The following is a 12,543-nucleotide window of genomic DNA, read 5'->3' as shown; positions in this document are numbered from 1 at the left end:
TGCTGCTGCAGACTGTCTGCCATGCGGTATGTCTGCCAGGCGGTATGTCCGCCAGGGAAACATATTCTCGACGATACCATTTTGTTTAGAGGGAAAATATCTGTACTTTGTTTCTGCAATGTCTGCCAGTAGGCTAGTCAATCTAGCAAAAAAAAACAGCCCAAAGTGAAACAAATTGCAAACAGAGATTTTTCTTTTTTAAATGGTCATATATGATGAGGAGATCAAAATTTGAGCATCACACCTCTGTCACTCATCCCGATGATATGCAAATTAGGGTGAAATTACAGGGTTACCATATCTCAAAAACTACTACTCCGAGAGAGTTGATTTTTTCACTGATCTATTCAAAATGTATATATTTATATTTACTCTAATGAAACATTTTACGAAAAAATGACCGGAAGTACAACATTTGACCTTCGACCCCATTTCTCAATGTTTGCATATGCAATGTGACTAAAATGTCTGTAGAGACTTTATTTTGCCCTCAAATGACCCAGACATAGGTTCCTAATAGCCAGCATAGGATCACTTTGTAATTCCCAAAATCACACCTGTGTCACACTTCGAAAGTATGCAAATTAGTAGTACAATTTAAATAAAATATGCAAATAAGGGGGAAAAATTACAGTTGTCCTATATCTCGAAAACCACTAATGCTAGAGAGCTGATTTTTTCACAGCCGTATTCAGAATGTACATATTTCTATTTGCTCCAATAAAACATTTTACAAAAAATTGACCGGAAGTATGACATTTGACCCTCGACCCCATTTCTTCTCAATATTGCATAATGAAACTAAAATGTCTGTAGAGACTTTGTTTTGCCCTCAAATGACTCCGATACAGGTTTCTAATGTTTAGTAGATCTCAAAATCACACCTGTATCACTCACCTCCAAAGTATGCAAATTATTAGTACAAGTTACATGAAATATGCAAATTAGGGGGTGAAATTACAGGTTCCTATATGTATCGAAAACCGCTAAGGTAGAGAGTTGATTTTTTCAAAAACTCAGTTTTGAGTGCTATCGGCTGGGGTTCGAACCTCGACGGATATACAGTATATATATATTTTTTTAATATTGTTTTTTTTTTTAATAGAGATATGTGACACTGTATTGTCGAACATGTATGGTACCATACCGGTAGGTATTCAAAAATGCTTAATACGAAAAGATATTAAAATTCAGTGACTTATTTCTAATTTATATCACTGTGCTCCACTGGCTCCAAGTTGGGTCCACTTGAGCACAGTGTATTACATACGAAAAGATATTAGAATTCCGTGAATTATTTCTATTTTATATCACTGCGCTCGCCTGGTGCCAAATTGGGTACACTTGAGTACATTGTATTAAAATACGAAAAGATATTACAATTCAGTGACTTATTTCTATTTTATATCACTGTGCTCCACTGACGCCAAATTGGGTCCACTTGAGCACAGTGTATTAAAATACGAAAAGATATTAACATTCAGTGACTTATTTCTATTTTATATCAATGTGCTTCCCTGGAAGTAGTGAATGCTCGATCGTCAAAATGACGCTCTGAATACCTCCATTGCCTCCATCTCAGAGGTATGTTCGGGGTTCTAGGACACCTACCCCCTAGACAGTTACCCCCCGGATGTTTACCACCCGGACAACTACCCCCTTAGGACAACTACCCCCCGGACAACTACCCCCCGGACAACTACCCCCTTAGGACAACTACCCCCTTAGGATAACAACCCCCCGGACAACTACCCCCCGGACAACCACCCCCACACCCAATTTGGCGCGCGCGCCAGTGAGTACACAGTGATATTAAATAGAAAAAAGTCACTAAATTATAATATTATTTTTTCGTATTTTAATACACTGTGCTCAAGTGGACCCAATTTGGCACCAATGGGAGCACAGGGAAATAGTCACATACAAAAACATCGAGAAAAAATACTTCTTGAATTTAAAAATATTTCAAACTTGGTATATTTGTTCAATATCGGTTACTCCATCCGTAGACCAAAAGAAAAAATAGTTTCAAGCCACATCAGTGATTTTAATAACTTGCGTTTGCCTAAGATAATACTTACGAAAAAACATACAATTCCGACATATGTTAAACTCAAATAATGATTTTTATATAAAAAAAAAACCCGGTTAGGAATTCGATTTTTTTCCTGTAAATTGAGCAACTTAAATTAAAAATATACCATATATTGAAATTAAGGAGTTTTTTTTTTTTACAAAAGAGATGTTCGTATGTTAATACACTGTGCTCCAGTGGATCCAATTTGGCGCCAGTGGAGCACAGGGAAATAGTCACATACAAAAACATCAAGAAAAAATACTTCTGGATTCTGGTATATAAGTTCAATATCGGTTACTCCATCCGTAATGCAAAAGAAAAATTAGTTTCAAGCCATATCAGTGATTTTAGTAATTTTCGTTCGTTTAAAATGTATATTTATGATTAGAACATAGAATTCCAACACATTTTTTAAACTTTAAATTGTGATCGTCATAAAATAATTGTCCTACACATTTGAAATTTGGTAGTATACGTTCAATAGGTTACTACACGTTCAATATGTTACTACATAATTCATATTTTTAACATATGTTTTTTTTTTAATCATATCGCTAAAGTTTAAAAAAATTTGTTGGAATTGTATGTTCTTTCATAAGTATTTATCTTAGACAAACGCAAGTTATTAAAATCACTACTGTGGCTTGAAACTAATTTTTCTTTTGCATTACGGATGGAGTAACCGATATTGAACTTATATACCAAGTTTGAAATATTTTTGAATTCGATAAATATTTTTTCTAGAAGTTTTTGTATGTGATTATTTCCCTGTGCTCCACTGGCGCCAAATTGGATCCACTGGAGCACAGTGTATTAATATACGAACATTTCTTTTGTAAAAAAAAATACTCCTTGATTTCAATATATATTTCTTGGTATATTTTTTATTTAAGTTGCTCAATTTACAGAGAAAAAATCGAATTCCTAACCGTTTTTTTTTTTTTGGTCAAAATCATTATTAGAGTTTAACATAATATGTGTCGGAATTATATGTTTTTTCATAAGTATTATCTTAAGCGAACGCAAGTTATTAAAATCACTGATGTGGCTTGAAACTATTTTTTCTTTTGGTTTACGGATGGAGTAACCGATATTGAACATATATACCAAGTTTGAAATATTTTTTAATTCCAGAAGTATTTTTTCTCGATGTTTTTGTATGTGACTATTTCCCTGTGCTCCCATTGGTGCCAAATTGAGTCCACTTGAGCACAGTGTATTAACATACGAAAAGATATTAAAATTTAGTGACTTTTTTCTATTTTATATTACTGTGCTCACTGGCGCGCGCGCCAAATTGGGTCCACGTAAGCACAGTGTACATACGAAAAGATATTAAAATCCAGTGACTTATTTCTATTTTATATCACAGTGCTCCCCTAGCTCCAAATCGGGTCCACTTGAGCATAGTGTATATTAAATACGAAAAGATATTAAAATTCAGTGACTTTTTCCATTTTATGATCACTGTGCTCCACTGGCGCCAAATTGGGTCCACTTGAGCACAGTGTATTAACATACGAAAATATATTAACATTCAATGACTTATTTCTATTTTATATCACTGTGCTCTCCTGGCGCCAAATTGGGTCCACTTGAGCACAGTGTATTAACATACGAAAAGATATTAAAATTCAGTGACTTTTTTCTATTTTATATCACTGTGCTCCACTGGCTCCAAATTGGGTCCACTTGAGCACAGTGTATTAACATACGAAAAGATATTAAAATTCAGTGACTTTTTTCTATTTTATATCACTGTGTGCTCCCCTGGCTCCAAATTGTGTCCACTTGAGCACAGTGTATTAATACGAAAAGATATTAAAATTTAGTGACTTATTTCTATTTTATATCACTGTGCTCCACTGGCTCCAAATTGGGTCCACTTGAGCACAGTGTATTAACATACGAAAAGATATTAAAATTCAGTGACTTAATATTTCTATTTTATATCACTGTGCTCCCCTGGCTCCAAATTGGGTCCACTTGAGCACAGTGTATTAACATCCGAAAAGATATTAAAATTCAGTGACTTATTTCTATTTTATATCACTGTGCTCCCCTGGCTCCAAATTGGGTCCACTTGAGCACAGTGTATTAACATACGAAAAGATATTAAAATTCAGTGACAATTATTTCTATTTTATATCACTGTGCTCCTCACTGGCGCCAAATTGTGTCCACTTGAGCACAGTGTATTAACATATTATTAAGAATATTAAAATTAGTGACTTATTTCTATTTTATATCACTGCGCTCCACTAGTGCTAAATTTGGTCCACTGGAGCAGCTACCGTAGTACTATTTCTATTTCGTAAGTAAATAAAGGCATAAACGGCGCTCCGTAGAAGTAGAGTTAGCTCCTTCCCCCCCTCTGGCCCTCATCATTATTGGTTTGTAACCTAGCCTAGGCCCTATGCCTAATTTTATTTTAAAAATATTTTAAAACAATTGTTTTTGTTAACGATGTTTTTGATTAAAAGTTTACAATGTTTAAAAAACCATCGTTTGTTGAAATTTAGAAGAAGAATTGATCTAGGCACAGGCTTAGGCCAACAAGTCCCCTCTTCTTGTTGCTCAACAGCGGCAAATGGTGGTCCTCAATGGGTTCACAAACGACAGAAAAGGTAATCAGTTATAATATGTTATGCGCGATTTGAACGATTTGCGCAATTTGAAATTGCGCAAAAAAATCCTTGCGCAATTTCAAATTGCGCAAAGAATTCTTGCGCAATTTCAAATTGCGCAAGGATTTTTTTGCGCAATTTCAAATTGCGCAATCAACTTGCGCAATTTCAAATTGCGCAAGAAAATCTTTGCGCAATTTTAAATTGCGCTGCACAATTTGTAAATTGCGCAAGATAGTTCTTGCGCAATATGACACCTTTGCGCAATTTGAAAACGAACTGCAAATTTTTATTGGAAACTAAATAACTCAAAATAAAACATAATAAATGCGAAGATAACATGTGTATAATAAATACATAACATTTATTATTACAATTAAATAATATTATCACTGTAACTTGAAATAAATCAAAATAAATGTAAAAATTAAGTTTTTAATATTAGTTTAAGCTAGGCCATGTAACCTTGTCAGTATCAGTAGTCCAGACCCTAGCTAGGCTAGAGTAGTATAGCCGGCCGCCCGCGCCGCGCCCGCCTGGTGGAACACCACCGCTTCGTTTTCCTTCGTCGGTTCTTCGACGGTATGCTAACTTATAACAATATTTGCACTACTAAAATAAGGAAATGCGATATTTATCTTTAATTTTGAATCATTCTTAGAAATTACTATAAAAATATGGGTGTGCATGATTTCACAATCTGTCGAAAAACCTTGCGCAATTTGCAGATTACTTGCGCAATTTAATACGTTGCTTGCGCAATTTGAAACACATGTTTCAATTCAAATTGCGCAAGGATTTTTTTTGCGCAATTTCAAATTGCGCAAATCGTTCAAATCGCGCATAACATAATACATATAACACATATATTTTTACAAAATACAATATGAGTAGTCTAGTAGGAAACATTACAAATTTTACTTTAAAAGGGAATACAGGACAGATCTTTAAAAAAATACATTTTTTATGATTTTTTTTTGGGCAAGGGCAATATTTATTTAGGCTATATTCAATTCTTTCTTTTCTTTCATTTATTTGGCATCTCAATACATAACATTAAAAATACATCAATAATATATATAATCACCTTAAATATTAAAATACATCAAAAAAGCAAATAAAAATGGCGGGATTAATGAAGTCTGACGATGCACGGAAAACACATAAAGTCGTTTAAAGTAAAACAACTTAATTCCAATGTGGTCCCTAAAAAGATAGTAATTATAATTTTAACAAAACAAACATTATAAGACGGGGTTCATAAATATATAAGCATATAAGCAAAACATCTGATATAATGGCACAATAATAATTTATCTATGTTTAATTTTGTAATATTGTTTCATTCAATTCAGTTTTAAATTTAGATGTGTTGGAAATTTGTTTAATATAGTCAGGAAGGTTATTCCATTCTCTGATTGCATTAAAATAGAATGTATTACATTCTATGCCTTGGACTTTAGGTACAACAAAATTGAGTTTACTACCACGAGTGAAGTGACCATGTAAGTTATTAACTCTACGAAAGTTTTCGTTTAGGTATGAAGCACTTCTGCCCATAAATATCTTATGAACTTGGCTAATTTGCAAGAACTTTACTCGATATTTTACATTTAACAATCCATAATCGTCTAATTGATCAGCACCTATATGTCTTCTGGGTTCAACTCCTTTTATGAGTCTAACCATTTTGTTTTGAGCAATTTGTAGTTTTCTTTGGATAGCTTTACTGGTTCCACAGAACCAAGAAGATGCAGCATAATCAAAAACACATTGGATGAGAGCAGAGCATAATAGTTTACGATTCTTACAACTTAGTATCTTACGTTGGCGGTACATAAACTTAAGCCTATTATTAATTTTCTTAATGGTTTTACATGCATATTCAGAACACGTTAAATTTTGATCTATTTCAATACCCAGATACTTGACACAATTACTAGTGTTGATATTGTTACCATTTGTTGAGACATTAAAATTGTTAACATTTTTAGTTTTTCTCTTAGAACCAAATAGTATACACTCAGTTTTATCCAGGTTAATGGTTAATTTATTGTCTACAAGCCAATCACACAAGGAGTCTAGTGTTGACCCTAGCTTCTTAGAAATAATATCTGGATTTCTGTGTGAATAAACAATTGCACTGTCACATCAGCGTATAGAAGGAGTTTACAATCAGGATCAATACAAGTTACCATGTCATTAACAAAACATAAGAAAAAAGGGGTCCAAGGATACTTCCTTGAGGAACCCCGCATGTAACAGTACAAGATTGAGAGCAATGCATTACTTTTGGCTGCTATTGATTCCATTGCCCCCCTTAAAAACATTAGGATGAAACAAAGAACGGAACCATGGTTAACTAGAGAAATATTACAAGACATTGAAACCAGAGATAAATTATTAAATATGTATAATAAAAACAAGAATAATACCGACTTATTAATACAATTTCGCAAACTAAGAAATAAAATACAGCGTGATATAAATAAAGCTAAATCAAATCGTTTGTTAAACAAGGCTGAAGAAAATAAAAATAACCCTAAAAAATTGTGGAAAATGTTTAAAGGCTATAGTAATAAATCTAAGGATAGTGCTAAAACGGTTATTGACCTGCCCAATGGTACTAAATGTTTCGACCCAGCCAAAATTGCTTCTTGCTTCAACGAATATTTTACTTTTCTGATATTACCATGGAGTAAAGAATTTTACTTCATGATATAACCACTCAATGGTATATATCAAAACTGTATTTATTTGTAAGGTTTACCTAATAAATTATCAGTAAGATGTTATTAAACATTTTTTTTTTCAATTGAAAGTGTAATTATTTATTTAAATTTTTAATGAAATTTAAATACAACTAATGGCCTATTCAAAATTTAATTTATTATTAATGTTCATTTTTAACAACCCTTTTAACCAATTGTAAATTTGTGTGAAATTTTATTTTAGTTCAAGCAGTGTGTCGGATGATAACTATGATGCATGTATTGTTGGTGGTGGCATCGTTGGATTGGCAACAGCACAAGAGCTCATCACAAGACATCCAAATATAAAAGTGGCTGTTTTAGAAAAAGAAAATGAGTTAGGTTTGTGGCGTTATATAACCATGTTATGTTTTGTAAATTGATCAAATGTTTGCCCTACCCTGAGGTAATTTTGTACCCTTATACTAAGTGCATTGAGAACATGTGCGAACAATTTGCAAGTAATTCTGTTACACAGAAAGAAAAACCTATTACAATTTACTTCCATTTTTCATTTATTTGTTCATAGCCCTCCACCAGACTGGCCATAACAGTGGCGTAATCCATGCAGGAATTTACTATGCGCCTGGATCACTGAAGGCTAAACTTTGTGTTGAAGGTGTCAAGCTCACATACCAATACTGTGACAAGCATAATATAGGTTACGACAAAGTTGGTAAGGTGCGTCGTACCAGTATGAAAATGTAGAAAGATAGATAGGTTTGGAGATGTCTTCTTAATATTATATTTTGGTTAAAGATATTTGTATAATTTACACGATCCAACCATTTTTCTTTTATAAAAAAAATGTCTTTTTGTAAAAACCAAAGAAATAATAAGCAAACTTACAGAACATTTCGAAACGTTTTTAAAACCAGATGAAATTTTTTCGATATTTTTATTTAATTTTTTCTAGTTGATTGTTGCTTTGAATGATAGTGAAGTACCTAGGTTAGATGAATTATATGAAAGAGGACTTATAAATAATGTAGAGGGATTGGAGATAGTTGGACCAGATGGCATTAAAGAAAGAGAGCCTTATTGTACGGTAAGGTAATTATGATCTTATCCAATCTGATCCAATCTGATCAATCTATTACCAATAATCAAGACTTCACATAATAGCATGAGGTGGCCACCAATATTTCAAAATGTTACCACTATTTAACGAATTGTTACAGACAGAAATTTTAACCACTTTTTACAGGGTGTAAAAGCAATATTTTCTCCAAACACTGGAATTATTGACTATGGTGAAATGGCACGTATGTTTGGAAAGCATTTTAAGACGTTAGGTGGCGACATACACACAGAATTTAATGTTATAAATTTCCGTATAATAACTGAATCAGAATCTTCAACAAATACAGGTACTGGTAATTTTTTTTATTTCTACTTTATTAAAGATACTGTCACTTCTTACTGTTTATTCTAACTCAAAATGTTGTGTGGTCACTGGAACACCTCAAATCATAGCAGATTTAAACCTCTCCTTGGTCTTCTGTGATACCTGGTGTTCTAGTACACTTCAGACCCAGATGAATGAGCATCGTTTGGTGGCAGCTCGACCTAATTTTGTTAGAGGTCATATCCTAAAAATTTTTTGTTTAAATGACAGCCAACACGATATAAAAAATGTCTTTATTGAAACTACTCCTGGGTTTTCATTGAAAGACATAGGCCTGCTGTAAAATTAAAGATGAAACGTGGCAGGCTATAGGCGAATGAAGATGAAACTTTGGCAGGCTATGGGCGATTGAAGATGAAACTTGGCAGGCTATGGGCGATTGAAGATGAAACTTAATAATACTGTAATACTTTGTTTTATTTTACATGAAAAGGCTTGACGTATCCTATTCTGGTCGAAGGAAAACATGGAGTAAGTATATTTAAGTACAATTTGACCAAATAATTGAATTTAAAAAAAATTATTTCAACAAATACCATACAAATAATACAGAGCATAAAATGATGACCAACGTAAGCATTGATATCAATTCTGCAGGAAATCATGAACAAACTTTGTGCATTTTCATTTACAATACTTATTTGGTGGATAAGTCAAAAACTTTATTTTACAGAAAGAGGTTAAATGTCGATATGTGATAACATGCGGAGGTCTACTGTCTGATCGATTGGCGCTTCTGTCTGGATGTCAACCGAATCCAAGGATCGTTCCATTCCGTGGTGATTACCTTCTTTTAAAACCTGAAAAGAGACACCTTGTAAGGGGCAATATTTACCCTGTAAGTAAAGTATGTTATTTAAAGCTGTGTGCATTTCACCACCTTCTTTTATCTATGTTCTGTCTGATGTCATGGCTAAAATCTCTGTTTATACTAGTATCAAACTAGTTTGACAAAACATAATGTGCCTAAATATGGTAGTGATATGCCCAAATATGGTAGTAATATGACATCATCATGTCCATATATGGGTACATCATATTTTTTTGTCACATAAAGTTTGATAGTGTAGACAGAGCTCAAGGTTAAGCTCCCCTCAAAGACGATTATTCATACTGTATGTCTCCCAGATAATATAAATAAACCAAATCATCGATCTTTGTCTTTCATTAAAAATTGAGACTGTATTTTATTGAGAGTACATTTTTCCCCTCCAATCACAAAGGATTTAAAGTTTTAAAAAGGAACCACCACTGTTAAATATATTCAATATTAATTCAGTTTTTGCTTATATAGTTGAAGATAAGGATATATTCAAATAATATTTTACAGGTTCCAGATCCACAATTTCCATTTCTTGGAGTGCATTTCACACCTCGTATGGATGGTAACCTTTGGCTCGGACCGAACGCAGTGCTTGCTTTTAAACGGGAGGGGTACAAATTAACCGACTTTAACGTTAGCGATACATTTGATGCTATAAGTTATAGGTGAGTAACTAGTACTCTTGCAAAACTAATTTTTATTTATTTGAACTGGGTGATCTCTTCGGGTCAAGAACTGGTCTCCCAGAGGGTCCAGTTATGATCAGTGGCTGACACTTTGAAATTTTAGTATTGGAAATCATGCTAAGTTAATAATTAGGTAGCAATACTTACAACTAATCATTTTCCACAGTGGTTTAAGAAGACTTGCACTTAAGCACTTGACGTTTGGAATGAAGGAGATGTACAGAGGTTTTGTGATTTCAGCACAGGTGAAACGACTACAGCAATATATACCAGACTTGAAGCCTGAAGATGTTACTAGGTAAGTGAATGCTTAGGGCAAGTGGTGTAACGTAGAAACTTGAAGCCCCTGGATTAGGAACCCTAAGTGGCCCATATTTTAATGCCTGTTTTTTTTTTCCTCTGCGCACTGCTCAGGGCCTCCATAAGCTCCGGGGCAGAACAACTATCGTATTGAATCATTTTAAGGGAAAATATAAGTGGTAGCGGTCAACAATCTAATGTAATGGTTCTCTTTTTCAGAGGCCCATCTGGTGTGCGAGCAATGGCCCTCGGCCCTGATGGCAGCTTAGTGGATGACTTTGTATTTGACATTGGATCAGGTGACTTAGGAAAGAGGATACTACACGTTAGAAATGCACCTTCACCAGCTGCTACATCATCCTTGTCTATAGCCAAGATGGTAGCAGATAAAGTGGAAGATTCCTTTAGTTTATAACATTGGTGTATATATAATATATTATATTCTGGCACGCGTTGTTGTGTTTCACTTTAATGCACCTTTCAATCCAGGATTTATTGAACTGTTATCAGTATAGGATGTTTCCCTGCCTTGACCTAGCTATCTTCTCTTGGCCTAGCTAGAGACCACACAGTGCAGTAGGGTCTATCCACCTATACAGTTAAATGATTCCAACCGTACAATTATTTCTGAACATGTGCAGATTGGGCGTACCTCATTATCATAAACAAAAGCAAACGCAAGACTAAATCAGCTGAAAGTCTCAAACGAGCCGGCATCCTATCCAGACAATCCTTAATTGTTTCAATGGTTTTTGTTAAATTAATGTTCAAACATGATTCCACAGTAGTGAATGCCAATATTGGTCATTCCTGTCAGTCAGGCTAGTAATGAATCTAGTATTAACATCTCAGCAAATAAATATAAGAATATATAATTGATTTCAATGCTGATACCGTCATCTAATACCATTTTCACTTTACCTAGCAAACTCTGGAGTTTACACATACTGGCTAGCACACCATACAAAACACTGTGCTTATGAAGCGACTATGCGCATACCTATTTAATGTTTGATTTGCCAGAACAGGTGTGACCCTTTGTAGGTGTCGTGAATGGGGTTTGATTTGCCAGAACAGGTGTGACCCTTTGTAGGTGTCGTGAATGGGGTATAGTGCAGTTTAAACCCGTCATCAGTCAACATGGTGCAATTGGGCTTAAAAAAACCAAATAGAATATTAAAATTATGTGAATTATAATATATAATACATTTTTTATAATTTTAATCAAAACTAATTTATATTTTTAATTTAATTTTAAAAAGCAACTCAAGTATTAGAATGATGTGAATATATAGTATATTAGAAATTATTTATTTTGTATTTTTATAATTATGGAAATAATTTGTAATCAAATAAATAAATAATAATACTCGTTGTTTAGCGCTTGTTGCTTCTAAGCGCTTCATATTATTAAACCAATCATCATTTTTGGATCAAACATGGAAACATACTCAAATAACTCCGATAGTAATCAGTGCAAAGTGTCTTACATCCAAACTTCTTATAAACAGTTTTTCAGGACCAAACCAAAATAATATCTAATATATTTTGAGAAAAAAAAATGAATATACAAATTTTATTAAAAATATCATATATATATTTATTTCACAATAATTCTTCAATTATTATATTTTAATAAATAATATTAATACAGTATTAGGTTAAATAATTTGCCATGAGCATGTAACGGGTCACAACTGAGTAACTAACTATTACTACTGCTGTAGTAGCTTGCAAAGTTAACAACATGTGGCCGTATACACCATTCCCACTTAGGCTAAGGCAAATACTTAATACCCTAATAATTAAGAATTCCCTTAAACCTCAAAACTATAATGACCCTTAATTGTATTTAAAAATATTTGGTTGTAA

General features: G+C 33.4%; 1 protein-coding gene across 1 annotated transcript; it reads left to right on the top strand.

Moving 5' to 3' along the window:
• Window positions 1–4,344: 4,344 nt before the first annotated feature.
• LOC140060438 (L-2-hydroxyglutarate dehydrogenase, mitochondrial-like) lies at window positions 4,345–12,342 on the top strand. The gene is made up of 10 exons (XM_072106644.1): window positions 4,345–4,704; window positions 7,660–7,796; window positions 7,984–8,135; window positions 8,371–8,502; window positions 8,662–8,824; window positions 9,296–9,333; window positions 9,536–9,700; window positions 10,193–10,350; window positions 10,538–10,669; window positions 10,891–12,342. Exons 1-10 carry the CDS (start codon window positions 4,544–4,546, stop codon window positions 11,084–11,086), a joined length of 1,434 nt encoding a protein of 477 aa, XP_071962745.1. The 5' UTR covers window positions 4,345–4,543; the 3' UTR covers window positions 11,087–12,342.
• Window positions 12,343–12,543: the final 201 nt, after the last annotated feature.

This window comes from Antedon mediterranea, chromosome 10 (assembly GCF_964355755.1).
Source record: "Antedon mediterranea chromosome 10, ecAntMedi1.1, whole genome shotgun sequence".
Lineage (NCBI taxonomy): Eukaryota > Metazoa > Echinodermata > Crinoidea > Comatulida > Antedonidae > Antedon > Antedon mediterranea.
This window is presented reverse-complemented; position numbering and strand designations above follow the sequence as displayed.